The sequence below is a fragment of the Oryctolagus cuniculus genome, chromosome 6 (assembly GCF_964237555.1).
Source record: "Oryctolagus cuniculus chromosome 6, mOryCun1.1, whole genome shotgun sequence".
NCBI classification, from domain to species: domain Eukaryota; kingdom Metazoa; phylum Chordata; class Mammalia; order Lagomorpha; family Leporidae; genus Oryctolagus; species Oryctolagus cuniculus.
Window position 1 is genome coordinate 104283955 of NC_091437.1, and position 20919 is coordinate 104304873.

Sequence of the window (20919 nt, forward strand, 5' to 3'; positions counted from 1 at the left end):
TTCATTATTTCTTGTAAATCTAAGTTGCTGTCACTTGTCATTTCCCTTGAGCCTGAAGAACTCTGTTTAATCTTGTAATAGTGTAGATCTGCTGGCTCTGAATTCTAATTTTGGTTGTCTGAAAATACCTATATTTTGCTTTCATTTCTCTGTTCAGTTCCCTATTTATTCACTGTTACCACATTTACCATGGTTCCCTTTATTTCTTGTGTGTGTGTGTGTGTGTATTCCTTTACTTTTTGAACATATTTGTAATAACTGTTTTGAAGTCCTTGACTACCAAATCTAACACTCATTCCCACTTGAAGTTAGTTTTGCTCAATAGGGGTTATATTTTCCTGTTTGTTTGCCAGTAATTTTGGGCTGGAAAACTGGATATTGTAGATAATGTATCAAATGTAGATTTTGTTTTCTTGCTTTGAAATATTATTTCTTTTTTCTTTATTTGGGGGAGGTGAGCAGCTACCTTAGGCAGTATGGGTTTTTGCATGGGTTCCAGTTTCTTAATCTTTTTTTCTTTTAAAACTTATGATTGTTTTATGTATGAGAGTTAGGCAGCCATTTCTGTCCTTCACCATTGAGTTTATAATTTGTTATTTTTAAGCTTTTGAAATTGGCTGTTGAAGCTGGTGCCACGGCTCACTAGGCTAATCCTCCGCCTCGCGGCGCTGGCACACCGGGTTCTAGTCCCGGTTGCCCCTCTTCCAGGCCAGCTCTCTGCTGTGGCCCGGGAGTGCAGTGGAGGATGGCCCAATTCCTTGGGCCCTGCACCCACATGGGAGACCAGGAGAAGCACCTGGCTCCTGGCTTCAGATCAGCGTGATGCGCCGGCCGCAGCGCGCCATCCGCAGGGCGCCATCCGCAGCGCACCAGCCGTGGCGGCCATTGGAGGGTGAACCATTGGCAAAAAGGAAGACCTTTCTCTCTGTCTCTCTCTCTCTCACTGTCCACTCTGCCTGTCAAAAAAAAAAAAAAAAAAGAAAGAAAGAAATTGGCTGTTTCTCTAATTTTCTACCTTTTACAAAGATTTATTTATTTGAAAGGCAGAGTGACACAAAGAGAGAGAGAGATTGAGAGAAAGAGAGAGCTATTTGTTCTTTGCTTGTTGCCTCCCTGAATAGCCAAAATGGCTGAGACTAGGCCAGGTCAAAGGCAGGAGCCTGGAACTCCATCCAGGTCTCCAGTGTGGATGGCAGAGGCCACATGGGCCATTTTCCGCTGCTTTCTCAGGCAAATTAGCAGGGAGCTGGATCAGAAGCGGAGCAGCTGAGACTCAAGACAGTGCTCCAATATGAGATGCCCCATTGTAGGCAATAGCTTTATCAGCTATGCCACAGTTCCTGGCCCCTAATTTTCTACTTCTTATCTTGTAGTTTCTAATTCCCTGTTAATGTTTTCTATTCCACTCATTGTAGTTTGTGGGAAGGGCATTTTGGGTTAATATGCTGCTTGGGACAACTGCATCCCAAATCACAGTATTTAGGTTTGAGTCCCAGATCTGCTTCCAATTTCAGCTTCCTCTTGATGTACATCCTGGGAGGGAGCAAATGATGGCTAAGGTCCTTGGATCCCTGCTACTTATGTGGGAGACTTGGATTGAGTTCTGGACATCTGGCTTCAACTGACCCAACCCCAGCTGTTGTGGGCTTTGAGGAGTGAGCCAGTGGATGGGGAGATCTCTGTCTCTATCTCTGTTTCTCTTTCAAATAAAAAGAAATCTAGCTTACATAATTGTTCTGTAATATGTATATATATATGATAATTGTGTGAGGTGACCCTGATGGCTGTGTTCCTGCTATTTTGTTTCCTAATTTGTAGTTGCCTATATACTTAAATCCATGATTACAGTTGACTCTTTGCTCTTCATGACTTTTAAAAGCTAATTCATGATGGTTATTTGTATGAAGTGCCTTCTTCCAGAGAAGGTTTGTGCTTGTAACGTCCAGGTATGTAAGATTATTATCAGTAAAGAAAAATTTTAAATTAAAATATTGGCTTTAATTTGCTTGAATAGCAAATATATGTGTTAGCCAGACTTATTACATTGTGTTGTGGTGGTAATTTGGTTCTCCTTTCATCTGACACTACTTGATTTTTTAAGCTTTCTTGAGCATTTTTAAGTTTTAATTGAAGGGATGGCCCAAGTAGTCTTTTCTACCATTTTACCAGAAATGGATGTCCTCCAGATTCTTTAAATTTTTCCAATTCCTGTGAACACTCTTTGTAATGTTAATATTTTACCAGGGAAATTTGTTAGATTTGTGAACTATATAAAAACAGAAAAATGATAACAAATAATTTAATGAATGAAAATATAATATTGAATGTAAGTGTTTAAGAATAAAATGATCTTGTTTTCTGATCATTAAAATGTACTTATACAATATTGTTGACAGCCAGAGTCATTCTATAAGTCCTTATAATACTGGTAGAATTTCAACTGGATGCCATGGAATGGCTAGAACACAGCTCAGAAAGGAACAGATCAGATTATTTGGGTCAGGGAAGCGGCAAGATACTGAGAGGCAGGTGAATACATTTTAAACAAGAGCTTATTCAGCAGAAAAACTAACCTCACTTGTTCTTGTTGAAAGTCATAGGAAATGTTACAGGATATAAGTAACTTGGGGCTAGGTTCTAGCGCAGAAAACAGTAAAATTACTTGAATTAAAATGGTAAGAGGTGGGGCTGGCACTGTGGTACAGCAGGTTAACTCCCTGACCTGAAGTGCCGGCATCCCATATGGGTGCTGGTTCGAGACCCAGCTGTTCCACTTCAATCCAGCTCTCTGCTGTGACCTGGAAGAGCAGTGGAGGATGTCCCGGACTCTTGGGCCCCTGCACCCACATGGGAGACCCGGAGGAAGCTCCTGGCTTCGGTTCAGCACAGCTCCAGCTGTTTTGGCCAATTGGGGAGTGAACCATTGGATGGAGAACCCCCCCCCCCACACCTCCTCTCTCTGTGTAACTCTTTCAAATAAATAATCTTTTAAAAAAAACAGTAAGAGGCCTAATGAAGAGATGAGGACAAAACACCTTTTGAAAGAAATATTTTGCCATTTTTTGAGGTATCTATAAGCCATTAAGTTAACAAGTTTCTGCTATGTGCATAAAAGTCTTTAGTCCCAGTTATGTAATGCCACGAGCCTCCTTTCAGCCTGTCCCCTGCCTGAAAGCTGGGTCTCTTAATCTGTAATATGTCACACATACATTCTATGTGTATGCTAATTGTTTTGCTCTATTTTGGTTGTTAGCTCAATATAAGTGGATAACCAGTCTAATTTGGTTCTTTAATCTAATTTTATTGTCCCTATTTTAAGTAGACTTACCTTTGATAGTTTGACAAGTCTTTATTAGGTCTTTTTTTCTTTATTGCTGTTTTAAACCTTTCCCAGTTTCTTCATTGTTATTTTAACGGGACTGATATTAATCAGATGTTGTTTTAATCTGGGAACAAAGAAACCATATCTCCATGTGGCTCATCTCCCAAAGTCTCCTAATTATTTGCTCATTTAACAGACATTTACTGAAGTTTTGGTTTTCTATTTGACAAGTGACTTAGAAGATTTTCATTTCTAAAAAACTACTGCAAAATGTGCATGCATTCATTTTTATGACCTTTAGCAAAATTTAGTTTTTAAAAGTTTTCATTTTGAAAAATATTTTACTTCAGAATTATTGTTAGTTATTTTTGGTAGTTGACATCTCAAATTTTATACTACTTACTGATTAAAAAGTGCTTTGACTTTAAAAATTGAACAAAACCAGTTTTCCTGTAAAGTCCTAAACATTCTAATATATTACACGCAATCACACATGCAGGTATCCTTATCACTTTATAGTTGAAGCACTGGCTGCAACGAAGTGGCATTAGTTAAACTCTTGCACTGCAGTTAAGGTGGGTAACCTGGTCATTTCTTAATATCGGAAAAGGTGATCAATCACATTTTTATATTTAGTGAACTAAGCAAAAATTTGACTCAAAAAGATAATGCTGATATCTTTAAAATGTCTTTATACAAGATTAGTGACAGCCACAGTCCTCTCTTTTGATATCTTTTTGTGCCAGATGTGAAAATAAAATTAATAGTGATGTACCTCTAGAAAATATAGAAAAAAAGAGAATAAGCTGAAATATCCAATCTTATATAAACCATTCATCTAATGTAATCTGGTAAGGTTACTGAAGCCAGACTTAGCTCTTTATTCACATTGAGGAAACCCATAATGCAGTTACTATGAAATTTGTCCAGACTGATAGGTAATCTGAATTTTTTTATAGTAGGAAGTACAACTGGATTAAGTATTTGAAATAAAACCACACCCAGGAACATCTAAGAATCTTGACCTTTAAAGCTAGACCATCAAGTGAACATCATTAGGTGTTTCTAAGTTTTTCTGCTGTTTTTGAACTGAAAAAGGTTGCTCTTCGTTTGTTTTAGCTGTACAACTTCTGAAACAAACTTTTAGTCTGCCAGTTTTAAAAAACATATTTTAGAAAACCTCTCTTTGATGCAGCATATTTTAGTTTAGACTTTTTCAATTTGAATAATTCAGTAACTAATGAAAATGTTGAGAGTGTAAATGTTTTTCTTTCCAATTTTTTATTGTGAAATACGTGACATAAAATTTACCATCATAACTATTATTTCAAAAATTTATATTTATTTGAGAGGCAGAGAGAGAGAGAGAGAAAGAAAGATAGCTTCCATCTGCTGATTCACTCCCCAAATGCCAGTAATGGCCAGGATTGGCCAGGATTGGCCAGGCTGAAAGTTGGAGCCAGGAACTCAATCGAGGTCTCCCACATGGGTGACAGGGACCAACATACTTGAGCCTCATCTCTGCCTCTGAAAGTATGCGTTATCAGAAGCCAGATGTCAAACACAAGTATTTCCAATAGAATGCAAGCATCTTAACTATTAAAGCCAAACACTTTACCCTTAACCATTTTTAAACGTACAGTTCTGTGACATTAGATAAATTTGTAATAGTTTGCAAAACCATAATCACCATCCACTTCTATAAATTTTTATTTTGTAAAACTGAAGTTCTGTACTCAGGAAATGTGAGCTTTTATCTACTAGTTTACAGTCCATAATCAAATTATATTGATGAAATATTTTCTTCTCTTTATTTTAGTATAAGCCACCTGCAGTTAAAAAGTCAAATTCTCCTGGAACCACATCATCAGGATCTTCAAGATTACCGCAACCAAGTAGCACTAGCAAAGCTGTTGTAGGTAATAAGCTCTGTAATTTGACTTGCTGTTTTTAAAACCTATGTTGGTAGAGGAGGAGATGAAGATAATAGTCTATTCTGGATTACTAAATTTATAATTAAAAGACATAGAGAAAAATAATTCTATTTGAGTGAAAGTAAACTACCTTTTAATAGAGTTTCTATTTTAGGTATTTTATCATTATTTTAGCTTAAACATCTATCTCTGATGCTATTATTGGGGTATTATCTGTTCCAAATAGTCAGCCATGTTTGTTGTTGTTTTTAAGATTTATTTAGTTATTTATTTGAAAGGCAGAGAAACAGAGATCTTAGATCCACTGGTTCACTCCCTAAGTGGTTGCAACAGCTGCTTCTGGGCAAGGCCATAATCAGGAGCCAGGAGCTATCTCCATTCTGCTGCCCAACGTGGGTAGCAAGAGCCCAAGTACTTGGGCGATCTTCCACTGCCTTTCCACATGTATCAGTATGCAGCTGGATGGGAAGGGGGGCATCCCAGACTTGAACCAGCACTCCAGTATGGGAGACTAATATTGTAAGTGGCAGATTAACCCCCAGTGGCACAATTCCAGCCCCAATCACATGGTTTTTTTAATTCTTTGACCACAATATTTTCCCCTCATTTCTACCTCAGTTCCTCATACCTCTATGCACTTGACAATTTATATTAATAAATATTTAATGCTTGTGATGTTTGAAGAAGGTATTGACCACTAAAATATACTTTAATTTCTGTGTAATTCTAAAAAAGAATTTTTTAGAAATTATAAATGAATGATGCTGCATTTTGTTCCTTGGAAATACCATTTTTATAAGAATTTTGTTAGTCAATTACTTTTGATTATAGCCACAAAGAGTACCACTGAAGAATTATTTCCTTGTCAGATGCTCTGCTTTATATTTTCTGTTTATTTTCTTTAGAGTATTGTTAAAATTAATGCCCTTTTTATTATAAGGTATGCCCTCAGGTAAAGTGTCTTCAGTTAACAGCTCTTTGGGAAACAAACTTCAGACCCTATCTCCCTCTCATAAAGGGATAGCAGCCCCTCATGCAGGGTAAGTCTACACTGAATAATTTATTTGTGAGCTATATTTAAATCATATTAAACTTTTATTTTGTTAAGGTAATTGGTTTTAAATTAAACTTAATTTTGTTTTTTAGCACATTGCTAGTCAGGAGCTCACTGCTGCTGTTGAGAATTCAAATTCATATAACCATTTTGTAAACAATCTGATGACATTTATCAAGAGCTCAAATTTTTAATGGATTTTATTTCTGTGGCTCTAGTTTAAAAGTAGTAATTGAAATATAGATGGATTTCATAATAACTAATTCATTAAGCGCTATGTATCAGGCACTGTGCTAGACATTTTGCATATATTTTTGTTAAAACTACCCCATGACCATAGGAAAAAAGAATCAGAAAAACAATAATTTATTGACATCTACAAAGCTTTTAAGAGTTAGAAGCAGGATACAAATTGAGATCTATTTTGCTTCAAATATTGGACTCTTCACATGTTCTGTTATAATAAAAAAATTGCCTAAATGTCTAGCTTTGTTGAATATTACAAAAATCTACAAATATGTATGTATATTTGTATATTCTAACAGTGTAATCCTACTATAGTAAGAGAAAAATGTAGGATAAAAAAGACTTTATATACTATGATGGAAAATATAAATGTATGTGTACACACAAAAAAGAATTTGCTAAAATATTAACAGTAGATGATTTTTTATGCTGTTTAATACTTTCTCCAGTTAAGTACACATGGTTTTTAATGAAGTCACATAATTAAACTTTCAGTAATCCGTTTAATATGGGAAAGATTGTTAGTAGCCCTAGGTTTGTCATAGATGACCATCTGTTTTTAGAACTCGCACTTCCATTTTGGTAAATCAGACAATTGAGATCGTCACAAACCTATTATAATGAAAGCTTATGCCTATTTTTACATATACTGGTACAGTTAACTAAGTAAATATAGCCCCATGTTATTTTTGAGGATATATCAATTATCTGTGGCTTTCATTCACTTTGGTTTTATGTAGAAAATTTATACTCATGCAAGGATATTTATCAAATAGGATAATTACCTTTTGTTTTTCAATGCATATCATACAGAAAAGGCAAGACCTACAAGGAGTTTAATGTAATTATCATTGTTGAAAAAATAACAAGACTGGATGAGTTGAATTTTTTTTGTGTGTTCCTCTAAAAAGAAGAGATAGGCTGTCTGCAAGAGAGGTTCATTATGGGTAGAATAAGTAGTTTAAAAATAAAAATAGAATCATATCTTCCAGTGGTAAACAAAATTGCTATTTCTTTGTGTCTCTAAGTTAACTCATTGGACCAAAGTGGAATATAAATATAGCAATTTACTTTACAAAGCTGTTTTGCCATATCAGAGAGAATTGCCTTCTGTTAGATTATAATATTTTTTGAAGTGTTGTTTATTATCTCAGTTTACAGTTGATTATGAATTAAAAGCCAGTATTGTTCAGGAGGGTTTCTAACTGCTGAAAGGAGATTGATAGTGTTTGTCACTGGCCTACATATTTGCTATATTAACTGTAATGTTACTATAGCATATTGGAAACTTAGCTGACTTGTTAGTGGCAGAGTTCATTCCTTTTTCAGAATTCTTGAGTTAATGATTTATTTGTTTTCCTTGCTGGATAAATGTTCCATGATGGCCGAGAGAATGTCTGCCTTGCTTTACAGAAATAACTAGAGAATCGTAGAATCGTATATGTAGTCAGCAATACATTTTTGGTGAATATGTGAAAAATAAGGAACTAATTAAATCTCTCATCTGTAAATCTGTTGGCACATCATAGAATTGTGGTCTTGGTACAAGTGAAAGTTTTACTTGAAGTTTGTATAGCAACCATTTTTTCCATTTACACAGTTGATTCAAGGTTGATTGAAAGTAGAATTAAGGTATCTAGTTAGCTGTCAAGTTCAAGAAATTAAGTATCTGCTGAGATCAGTAAATGATATCATTTCTCATTTTCTTGTAATTGTTTACAGTCTGATATACATAATATTTATTATGGTTCACTTTAATCAAGCATGCTAGTGATCTGAAGTATTTATCATACTTGCATAGAAAAATTTATCTTTGTACTAGAAAAAAGTGTTCATGTTTGGTAGTTAACATGTAGACAACCTGTGGATCAACTGTAACTAATTTTTTTTTTTAAATAAACACACCTTAGTGGAAAAGCTTCCCTTATTAAACAATTACCTTTAATCCTAAGAAATTTTAGCAATATGAGGCACAGAGCTTTTATATAAATATGGCAACATTTAAATTTTGTCAAAGAATTTACACAATTGTGCCTTGAGAATTGTGGGTTTTTTTGAATAGGTTATAAAAATTATTTATTTGATTGGTTTGAAAGGATGATAGAGATCTCCTGTCTGCTAGTTCACTTCCCAAATGCCTGCAACAGCCAAGTCTGGATAACTTACAAAGTTACATCAGGTTTCCCGTATGGGTGGCAGAGACACAACTACTTCAGCCATCTCGTACTGCCTCCCAGGGTGTAGATTAGTAGGTTGCTAGAATTGGCAGCAAAGCCGGACTTGAACCCATGTACTCGAATATGGTACATGGGCATCCCAAGCAGCCTTACTGCTGCACTAAATTCCCACCCAAATAAATGCATTTTTTAATGGTTAATTACCAGTTCAAATGGATATTTTGGCAGATAATTTTCAATAGCTAAAACATTGCATGTCAAAGATTTACTTCTGTTCAATTACTATGAAAAACACGTTTAGTTTGAATATAATAGATATGGTAAAATCAGAACCACAGAATACATATATGGTACACTTACTTAATTAAAAAACTAAAGTTATTATTTCATACTTAATACTATTAAAATAAATAGGAAATAAAATACCTATAGATATTTAACTACATTTTAATATGATGGAACCTGTTTGTTTTTATTGGTTTTTTGGCTTTGGTAAGCCTGTCTTTTACTATGTGTGAACTGAATATGTGTAGAACATTATTTAGATTTTTATGAATTTTTCTGTCTTTTCTTACGGATCTAGAAGTTCCTTAGACAACCTAACAGAGTCTTGACTATTATGTAGATAAAAATAATTGAAGATGTTGGAATATGGAGTTAATTTTGCCATGGAATCGAGTTAGTAAATTATCTATGCAGCACTCATGAATTTATGATCCGAAGTAGATGTATGACACATTTCAAAACTTGGAATGCCTCAGAGTGTCATAACTACAGAAGTCCACAAAGATGCAAAATAAAACCTGGTAAAAATTTCCCCAGTAATATTTTAGAAGTCATCTTCTAATTGCATCTTCATTTACTATGCTTGCTACAACTATCCACTTTATTTTCATCTTCTAATTGCATCTTCATTTACTATGCTTGCTACAACTATCGACTTTATTTCCTAAGTGAATTCACTCTCATGGTCTCAGCAATAAATGAGAACCTTTCATAGGTTAGCATTTATTTCAGATCAGGAATAGGTTGATAATGTTGCCAAATATTTTATTGTTTTAAAGTTTTCAAGCAGTATATCAATATTGTACAACGTTATGAGGTACCATGTGATGTTTCAGTATATGTGTATGTTGTATAATGTTTAAATCAGGATACATATACTGATCTCAAGTAGTTATTTTTGGTGACAACATTCAAAAATCCCTTCTTCTACCTTTTAGCAGTTATATACAATATGTTGTTGTTGCCTTTAGTCACACTACCTGTGCAATGGAGCATAAGAACTTCTTTCTTCTATCTAACTGTAACTTAATCTCATTAATCAACCTTTCCTGGTTTTTTTTTTTTTTTTTTTAAGATTTATTTATTTGGAATTCAGAGTTAGAGTCAGAGGCAGAGAGAGACACAGAGAGAGAGGGAGAGAGAGGTCTTCCATCCACTGGTTCACTCCCCAAATGGCTGCAACTGCCAGAGCTGGGCCTATCCGTAGCCAGGAGCCAGGAGCTTCTTCTGGGTCTCCCAAGCAGGTTCAGGGGCTCAAGGACTTGGGCCATCTTCTGCTGCTTTCCCAGGCCATAGCAGAGAGCTGGAATAGGAAGTGGAACAGCTGGGACATGAACTGGCAGCCATATGGGTTGCCCACACTGCAGGCAGCAGCTTTACCTGCTACACCACAGCACCGGCCCCAACCTTTCCTCTTTCTTCCTTGCCTCTCTACTACTATCCATAGCCTCTGATCACTATCATTTTACTGTCAACTTCTATGAGATTAGTTTTTTAGTCGCTGTGAATGATAAGGTCATGTAGTACTTATCTTTCTCTACCTGGCTTGCTTCATTTATCATAAACACCTCCAGTTCCAATCATGTTATCACAAATGACAGTATTTCATTTTTTATGGCTTAATAGTATTTCATTGTGTATATGTAGTACATTTGCTGTATCCATCAGTTGATAGCATTAAAGTTGTTTCCATTTCTTGGCTTTGTGCATAGTGCTGTAATAAAAATAGAAGTGCAGACTTTTCAACAATCTGATTTCACTTTCTTTGGATATATACGCAGTATGGCTAGCCAGAAAAGATGAGGGTTCTGTTTTTAATTTTCTGAGGCACCTCTGTATTGTTTTCCACAGTAGTTGTATGAATTTACATTCCCACTGACAGTTTGTAAGGGTTTCCTTTTTTCCACATTCTTAGCAACCTTTGTTATCTTTTGTCTTTTCGATAATAGCCAATCTAACTGAAATGAGGTAATAGCTCATTGTAGTTTTGAATTGAATTTCCTTGATGATTTCTCAAAGTAGGACATAACACACGACCAACAGGTGCTTGAAAAATCCTCAGTGTCATCAAATACTTCTTTCTTTTTTTAACTTTTATTTAATGAATATAGATTTCCAAAGTACAGCTTATGGACTGCATTGGCTCCCCCCACCCCAGGACTTCCCTCCCACCCGCAACCCTCCCCTTTCCCGCTCTCTCTCCCCTTCCATTCATATCAAGATTCATTTTCAATTTTCTATTTATACAGAAGATCAGTTTAGTATACATTAAGTAAAGATTTCAACAGTTTGCACCCACATAGAAACACAAAGTGAAAAATACTGTTTGAGTACTCGTTATAGCATTAAATCTCAATGTACAGCACATTAAGGACAGAGATCCTACATGAGGAGTAAGTGCACAGTGACTCCTGTTGTTGACTTTACAAATTGACACTCCTATTTATGGCCTCAGTAATCTCCCTATGCTCCAGTCATGAGTTGCCAAGGCTATGGCAGCCTTTTGATTTCACCGACTCTTATCTTATTTAGACAAGGTCATAGTCAAAGTGGAAGTTCTCTCCTCCCTTCAGAGAAAGGTACCTCCTTCTTTGAAGACCTGTTCTTTCCACTGGGATCTCACTTACAGAGATCTTTCATTTAGGTTTTGTTTTTTGTTTTTGTTTTTGTTTTTTTTTTTGCTTTTTTTGTTTGTTTTTTTGCCAGAGTGTCTTGGCTTTCCATGCCTGAAATACTCTCATGGGCTTTTCAGCCGGATCCGAATGCCTTTAGGGATGATTCTGAGGCCAGAGTGCTGTTTAGGACATCTGCCATTCTATGAGTCTACTGTGTATCTTGCTTCCCATGTTGGATCGCTCTCCCCTTTATTTATTGTATCGGTTAGTATTAGCAGGCACTAGACTTGTTTATGTGCTCCCTTTGACTCTTAGTCCTTTCATTATGATCAATTGTGAACTGAAATTGATCACTTGGACTAGTGAGATGGCATTGGTACATGCCACCTTGATGGGATTGAATTGGAATCCCCTGGTATGTTTCTAACTCTACCATTTGGGGCAAGTCAGCTTGAGCATGTCCCAAATTGTACATCTCTTCCCTCTCTCATTCCCACTCTTATATTTAACAGGGATCACATTTCAGTTAAGTTTCAACACTTAAGAATAACTGTGTATTAATTACAGAATTAAACCAGTAGTATTAAGTAGAACAGACAAAAAAAAACTACTAAGAGGGATAATGTATTAAGTTGTTCATTAACAGTCAGGGCTATGCTGATCAAGTCACCGTTTCTCATAGTGTCCATTTCACTTCAACAGGTTTCCTTTTTGGTGTTCAGTCAGTTGTCACCGATCAGGGAGAACATATGATATTTGTCCCTTTGGGACTGGCTTATTTCACTCAGCATGATGTGTTCCAGATTCCTCCATTTTGTTGCAAATGACTGGATTTCATTGTTTCTTACTGCGGTATAGTATTCTAAAGAGTACATATCCCATAATTTCTTTACCCAGTCTACCGTTGATGGGCATTTAGGTTGGTTGCAGGTCTTGGCTATTGTGAATTGTGCTGCAATAAACATTAGGGTGCAGACCGCTTTTTTGTTTGCCAATTTAAATTCCTTTGTGTAAATTCCAAGGAGTGGGATGGCTGGGTCGAATGGTAGGGTTATCTTCAGGTTTCTGAGGAATCTCCAGACTGACTTCCATAGTGACTTGACCAGATTGCATTCCCACCAACAGTGGGTTAGTGTCCCTTTTTCCCCACATCCTCGCCAGCATGTTGTTGGTAGATTTCTGAATGTGAGCCATTCTAACTGGGGTGAGGTGAAACCTCATTGTGGTTTTGATTTGCATTTCCCTGATTGCTAATGACCTTGAACATTTTTTTCATGTGCCTGTTGGCCATTTGGATTTCCTCTTTTGAAAAATGTCTATTGAGGTCCTTGGCCCATCTCTTAATTGGGTTGTTGGTTTTGTTTTTGTGGAGTTTCTTGATCTCTTTGTAGATTCTGGTTATTAACCCTTTATCTGTTGCATAGTTTGCAAATATTTTTTCCCATTGTGTCGGTTGTCTCTTCACTCTCCTGTTTCTTTTGCAGTACAGAAACTTCTCAATTTGATGCAATCCCAATAGTTGATTTTGGCTTTGACTGCCTGTGCCTCCCAGGTCTTTTCCAGAAATTCTTTGCCTGTGTCAATATCTTGAAGGGTTTCTCCAATGTTCTCTAGTAACTTGATGGTGTCAGGTCGTAGATTTAGGTCTTTAATCCATGTTGAGTGGATTTTTGTGTAAGGTGTAAGGTAGGGGTCTTGCTTCATGCTTCTGCACGTGGAAATCCAATTTTCCCAGCACCATTTATTGAATAGACTGTCCTTGCTCCAGGAATTAGTTTTAGATCCTTGATCAAATATAAGTTGGCTGTAGATGTTTGGGTTGATTTCTGGTGTTTCAATTCTGTTCCATTGGTCTATCCATCTGTTTCTGTACCAGTACCATGCTGTTTTGATTACAACTGCCCTGTAGTATGTCCTGAAATCTGGTATTGTGATGCCTCCGGCTTTGTTTTTGTTGTACAAGATTGCTTTAGCTATTCGAGGTCTCTTGTGCCTCCATATGAATTTCAGCACCATTTTTTCCAGATCTGAGAAGAATGTCTTGGTATCTTGATTGGTATTGCATTGAATCTATAAATTGCTTTTGGGAGAATGGACATTTTGATGATGTTGATTCTTCCAATCCATGAGTATGGAAGATTTTTCCATTTTTTGGTATCCTCTTCTATTTCTTTAAGGTTTTGTAATTTTTATCGTAGAGATCTTTAACATCCTTGGTTAAGTTTATTCCAAGGTATTTGATTGTTTTTGTAGCTATTGTGAATGGGATTGATCTTAGCAGTTCTTTCTCAGCTGTGGCATTGCTTGTGTATACAAAGGCTGTTGATTTTTGTGCATTAATTTTATATCCTGCCACTTTGCCAAACTCCTCTATGAGTTCCAATAGTCTCTTAGTAGAGTTCTTTGGATCCTCTAAGTAAAGAATCATATCGTCTGCAAAGAGGGATAGTTTGACTTCTTCCTTCTCAATTTTTATTCCTTTAATTTCTTTTTCTTGTCTGATGGCTCTGGTTAAAACTTCCAGAACTATGTTAAATAGCAGTGGTGAGAGTGGGCATCCCTGTCTGGTGCCAGATCTCAGTGGAAATGCTTCCAACTTTTCCCCATTCAATAGGATGCTGGCTGTGGGTTTTTCATAAATTGCTTTGATTGTATTGAGGAATGTTCCTTCTATACCCAATTTGCTTAGAGTTTTCATCATGAAAGGGTGTTGAATTTTATCGAATGCTTTCTCTGCATCTATTGAGATAATCATATGGTTTTTATTCTGCAGTCTGTTAATGTGGTGAATCACATTGATTGATTTGTGAATGTTGAACCATCCCTGCATACCAGGGATAAATCCTACTTGGTCTGGGTGGATGATTTTTCTGATGTGTTGTTGTATTCTATTGGTGAGAATTTTATTGAGGATTTTTGCATCTATGTTCATCAGGGATATTGGTCTGTAATTTTCTTTCAGTGCTGCATCTTTCTCTGGCTTAGGGATTAAGGTGATGCTGGCTTCATAGAAAGAATTTGGGAGGATTCCCTCTTTTTCGATTGTTCTGAATAGTTTGAGAAGAATTGGAATTAGTTCTTCTTTAAATGTCTGGTAGAATTCAGCAGTGAATCCATCTGGTCCTGGGGTTTTCTTTGTTGGGAGGGCCTTTATTACTGTTTCAATTTCTGTTTCAGTTATGGGTCTATTTAGTTTTCTATGTCTTCCTGGTTCAATTTAGGTAGATTGCATGTGTCCAGGAATCTATCCATTTCTGATAGATATTCCTGTTTGCTGGCATACAAGTCCTTGTAGTAATTTCTGATGATTCTTTTTATTTCTGTGGTGTCTGTTGTTACGTTTCCTTTTTCATCTCTGATTTTATTGATTTGGGTCTTTTCTCTTCTTCTTTTAGTTAGTTGGGCCAATGGGGTGTCAATTTTGTGTATTTTTTCAAAAAACAAGCTCTTCATTTGGCTGATTTTTGGTAATGTTTTTTTTTTTGGATTCAATCCTGTTGATTTCTTCTCTGATTTTAATTATTTCTCTTCTCCTACTAGATTTGGGTCTGGTTTGCTGCAGTTTTTCTAGGTCCTTGAGATGTGCTGAAAGCTCATTTATTTGGTCTCTTTCCAATTTCTTGATATAGGCCCCTATTGCTATAAACTTGCCTCTCAATACTGCTTTTTTGTATCCCATAAGTTTTGATATGTTGTGTTGTTATCCTCATTTACTTCCAGACAGTTTTTGATTTCTCTTTTGATTTCTTGAATGACCCAGTGTTCATTTAGGAGCATGTTGTTCAATCTCCATGTGTTTGCATACTTTCTAGGGTTTCCTGAGTTGCTAATTTCCGGCTTCATTCTGCTGTGGTCTGAGAAGCTGCATGGTATTATTCTAATTCTTTTAAATTTGCTGAGACTTGCTTTATGGCCTAGTATGTGGTCAATCCTAGAGAAGGTTCCATGCACTGCTGAGAAGAATGTAAAGTCTTTAGATGTAGGACTGAAAGTTCTGTAGATATTGGTTAGATCCATTTGGGCAATAGCGTCGATTAAATCTGCTGTTTCCTTGTTGATCTTCTGTCCGGATGATCTGTCTATTTCTGAGAGTGGAGTATTGAAGTCCCCCAGTACTATTGTATTGGAATCTAAATCTCCCTTTAAGTCCCTTAACATATCTTTTAAATAGACTGGTGCCCTGTAATTAGGTGCATGTACATTTATAATAGTTACATCTTCCTGTTGAATTGAACCCTTAATCATTATATAGTGCCCCTCTTTGTCTCTCTTAACAGTTTTTGTATTGAAGTTTATTTTGTCTGATATTAATATGGCTACACCTGCTTTTTTTTGGTTTCTGTTGGCATGGAATATCTTTTTCCAACCTTTCACTTTCAGTCTGCATGCCTCTTTGTTAGAGAGATGTGTTTCTTATAGGCAACAAATAGTTGGGTTTTGTTCCTTAAGCCAATCAGCCATGTCTTTTAACTGAAGAGTTAAGTCCATTAACGTTTAATGTGACTTTTGATACATAGTGACTTTGCCCTGCCATTTTCCCCGGGGTATTTTCTAGTGTATGCTTTGAGCTTCCCATGCTCTTTTACTGGTAGGTTTTCTTCCTTTACCTTCTTTCATATTGATGGCCGTGTTTCTGTGTTTCTGAGTGTAGCACATCTTTTTTTTTTTTTTTTTTTTTTTTTTTTTTTTTTTTTTTTTTGACAGGCAGAGTGGACAGTGAGAGAGAGACAGAGAGAAAGGTCTTCCTTTGCCGTTGGTTCACCCTCCAATGGCCGCCGCTGCAGCCGGCGCACCGCGCTGATCCGATGGCAGGAGCCAGGATCCAGGTGCTTTTCCTGGTCTCCCATGGGGTGCAGGGCCCAAGCACCTGGGCCATCCTCCACTGCACTCCCTGGCCATAGCAGAGAGCTGGCCTGGAAGAGGGGCAACCGGGACAGAATCCGGCGCCCCGACCGGGACTAGAACCCGGTGTGCCGGCGCCGCAAGGTGGAGGATTAGCCTATTGAGCCACGGCGCCGGCTCGAGTGTAGCACATCTTTAAGTATCTTTCGCAGGGCCGGGCGAGTGGCGACAAATTTTTTCAATTTCTGTTTGCTGTGAAAGGTCTTTATTTCACCTTCATGCACAAATGAGAGCTTAGCAGGATATAATATTCTGGGCTGGCAATTTTTCTCTCTTAGCACCTGTGCTATGTCTCGCCATTCCCTCCTAGCCTGTAGTGTTTCTGATGAGAAGTCTGCTGTGAGTCTGATTGGAGATCCTCTGAGAGTAATCTGACATTTCTCTCTTGCACATTTTAGGATCTTTTCTTTATGTTTCACTGTGGTGAGTTTAATTACAACGTGTCGTGGTGAGGATCTCTTTTGGTCATGTTTACTGGGGGTTCTATGAGCTTCCTGTACTAGGATGTCTCTGTCCTTCTCCAGACCCGGAAAGTTCTCTGCTAGTATCTCACTAAAAAGGCCTTCTAATCCTTTCTCTCTCTCCATGCCTTTAGGAACTCCTAGAACTCGAATGTTGTTTTTTTAATAGTATTGTAGATTCCCAACAATATTTTTTAGATTTCTAATTCCCTCTTCTTTTCTTTGGTTTGACTGTATGTTTTCCTGTGCTCTGTCTTCTAAGTCCGATATTCTCTCTTCTGTTTCACTGACTCTGTTTTTTAGACTTTCAAATGTGTTTGTCATTTGATCTATTGAGCTCTTCATTTCATTTTGATTTCTCTTCACTATCACACTTTCCTGCTCTACTAGTTTCTGCGTTTCATTTTGATTCTTCCTTAAAATTTCATTTTCACGAGAGATTTTCAATCCTGTCTAATAAGGATTTCTGTAGTTCAAGGATTTGCTTTTGAAAACTTCTAAATGTTCTTATCATAAATTTTTTGAAATCTGTACCTTGCATTTCTTCTATCTCATCATCTTCATAATCTTGGCTTGGGGTGTTTTGTTTATTTGGAGGCGTCATAGTGTCATCGTTGATCTTGTTCCCTCGATTTTTGTGTTTGTTGGTTGGCATTGTTAATTCTTCCCTCACTGTGAGGTTTTTTTTTTTTATATATATATATATATATATATATATATATATATATATATACTATGTCTGTGTTAAGTGGACTGCCTGCTGTTGGAGGAGCCTTGGAGGCTTGAGATGGGTGTGGCCTGAGAGCTCTGCTTGGTTCTTCCGGGTTACGGGTGTGCAAAGGTGACACCCTCAGGTTATGCGTGGTAAATCTCTTTTTATTTATTTATTTTATTTTTTTATTCAGGAGGTAAGGAATACTGCACGGCTGAGCAGAATTGATGGTATTTAGCTTCCAATCTCTGGCTTAGACCCAAAGAGTCTGTGCTGGTTCAGTTTCTCCTGTGGATTCCCACTGGGTTGCTTAGGCTACTGAATTGTAGCCTTAGCTCTCCCCTTTTGTTATGCATATCTGAGTGGGGCCTGCTCTTTGTCTCTTGCTCGCCTTTGCAGGGTTGGCAGAGAGAGAGAAACTTGTTTGTACCAGTACCCCCCCACCTTTTTTTTTTTCCTTCTCTCCTGTAGTCAGTCTGGTGAACTTTCCCGCCTCAAAGCCCGCTTCCCTCTAGATTGTTTGCCATTTCCCCGCCAGTGTCTCCGGTTACTGAGCTCACCTCCCCTTCCAGCGCTGATGTGTGGACTCGGAGCCCTGGGCGTCCCTGTTCTCCCCGCTGGTGTCTCTGTGACATCCACTCCCCTTCCCGCACTGGTGCGCAGACCCTGCGGCTCCCACGGCTTGGCTTCCGCACGGTGGGCGACTTTGCTCTCCCAGTAGGTCCTCCGAGTCACAGGCACTAGATCTGGAAGAGTTTCCTCTGCAATTTTTTCCTGATCCTTTTTCTGAGGCTACCGTAACTCCACTTTTATTAAACTAAATTTTCCCGGACTATCGTTGCATGCCCCCACTATTCTGCCATCTTGGCTCCACCCATCCAATGCCCAAATACTTCTTAAAATTCTTATTTCACCATGAATATTTTGAAATCCTGCAAAAGTGCATTCATATACATACATATGTAAAATCTTGATTATTAAGCTTTATAAATTCTAGGTTTGACATATAACCTAACAGTAATAAATAACAGTAGAATACAAAATTTTAGCTGAAGAACAATATATACTAATAAGATTTGAGCATACACACATATATAAATTGATTGCATTTTGTAACACAGCTATATGGCATATATTATCATTGGAAGATACTTTTCTATTAGGCTTTAAAAGTTGAAATTATTGGCGATTCTTTTGTATATATAATATATGTAATATTTCCATTGGGCAATTAATTTCAGATTCTATACATCTTCTTTCTTAAATTGAACTCTGCTGTTTAACATGGATATCACCATATTAGAGAAATGTTTTAAAATTATTTCTTTTGAAATTTTGTAAATTTTAATTTCAGTAATTTTTTTCTGAGAAATTAGTATCTTACAAAACCTTAGATATCTTTATTTAAGTGTAACCAATCTTTGAAAAAATATTGGTTTAATAACTTTAATACTGATCCAAAGAAAATCTGATTAATTAAAATTTCAAATAAGGCCGGCGCTGCGGTCAATAGGCTAATCCTCCGCCTCTGGTGGCGGCACACCAGGTTCTAGTCCCAGCTGGGGTGCCAGATTCTGTCCCGGTTGCCCCTGTTCCAGTCCAGCTCTCTGCTGTGGCCTGGGAGTGCAGTGGAGGATGGCCCAAGTGCTTGGGCCCTGCACCCCATGGGAGACCAGGAGAGGGCACCTGGCTCCTGCCTTCGAATCAGCGCAGTGCACCTGCCGTGGTGGCCATTAAGGGGTGAACCAATGGAAAAAAAAGGAAGACCTTTGTCTCTGTCTCTCTCTCACTGTCCACTCTGCCTGTCAAAACAACAACAACAACAACAACAACAAATTCCAAATAAGATTTTCCAATAATCTTTCATAAATTAAAAACAAACTTATCTCATTTTAGAAACTATATGTCAAAATATAATCTAATAATAAGGCAGTTTTTAAACCTTAAATACTCATGTAAATACCACTACCTTCAGAATACTTAAATCACCTGCTACAACAAAATGCCTTTATGTGTAGACTACTGAAAGAACATAAAAATGAGTATAATGAGTCCCTCATCAGAGATCCTTATGCCCCAGAAAGAGGAACAAATTCTTTTTAATTACTAATCTGAATAAGTCTACTATCAGATTTTACATACCTTTATATATCCACAGAAATCAGCACAGTGTCTGACACATAGTAGGTGTTCAGGGTTTATTAAGTCAGTGAGTAAGTAAAAAAAAATGAATGAGCAAACTAAGCATCCTTTAAAAAATAATGTACTTTTCATTTTAACAACAGTGATGTATTATTCAGTAGTTATGTAAGATAATGTTTCTAGTTTCCTAATTTTCCCTACTCCGTACTATGAGTGGGAATAGATTGATGATGGTATATGGGGTTAAATTATTTGGTTGTTGTAAAGCAATTCAAAAGCTTACAAATGTGCAGTTTGTCCTGTTATCCTCTAGAGGGAGATCATATACACTTGGGTAAAATATAAATAAATAGAAAGGTTCAGATGGCATGGTCAATTAACACTTTTTTGTTTTTGTTTTGTTTTGTTTTTTTTGTTTGTTTGTTTTGTTTTTTTTTTTTTTGGGACAGGCAGAGTGGACAGTGAGAGAGAGAGACAGAGAGAAAGGTCTTCCTTTGCCATTGGTTTACCCTTCATTGGCTGCCGTGGCCGGCACGCTGCGGCCGGTGCACCGCGCTGATCCGATGGCAGGAGCCAGGTGCTTATCCTGGTTTCCCATGGGGTGCAGGGCCCAACCACTTGGGCCATCCTCCACTGCACTCCCGGGCCATAGCAGAGAGCTAGACTGGAAGAGGGGCAACCAGGACAGAATCCGGTGCCCCGACCAGGACTAGAACCTGGAGTGCCAGTGCTGCAGGCGGAGGATTAGCCTAGTGAGCCGTGACACCGGCTAAGTTAACACTTTTACATATGGATTTTACAGTTGTCATCCATATTTTTTCACATAAAGTCATTTTACTTTTCTCCAGGTAAATTTCAGAAATAAGCTCTTTGTTAGAGGGGTAATGATATAAACAGTCTTGGATTTCTAATTTTATATTTGGATTCTAAATATAGGGAAATCATAAAACAATGGAGAAGAACAAGAATATAGGGAAGAAGAAAAGTTCATTTACATATGAGTCATAAATTGTATATCACTTCTGTCTTTGGAATAGTAATTGTCTTTCCTTTGATTCCATTCCCCTAC

At 37.2% G+C, this 20919-nt stretch overlaps 1 protein-coding gene across 3 annotated transcripts in view; it reads left to right on the plus strand.

Moving 5' to 3' along the window:
• The window catches only part of ZC2HC1A (zinc finger C2HC-type containing 1A), an 84235-nt gene that overhangs the window by 23952 nt on the left and 39364 nt on the right, over window positions 1–20919 (plus strand). For all 3 annotated transcript variants that reach the window (XM_051843860.2, XM_008255684.4, XM_002710650.5), the window contains exons 6-7: window positions 5142–5241; window positions 6197–6296. In XM_051843860.2, coding sequence (XP_051699820.1) covers window positions 5142–5241; window positions 6197–6296 — 200 coding nt within the window. The remainder of the gene's footprint in view (window positions 1–5141; window positions 5242–6196; window positions 6297–20919) is intronic.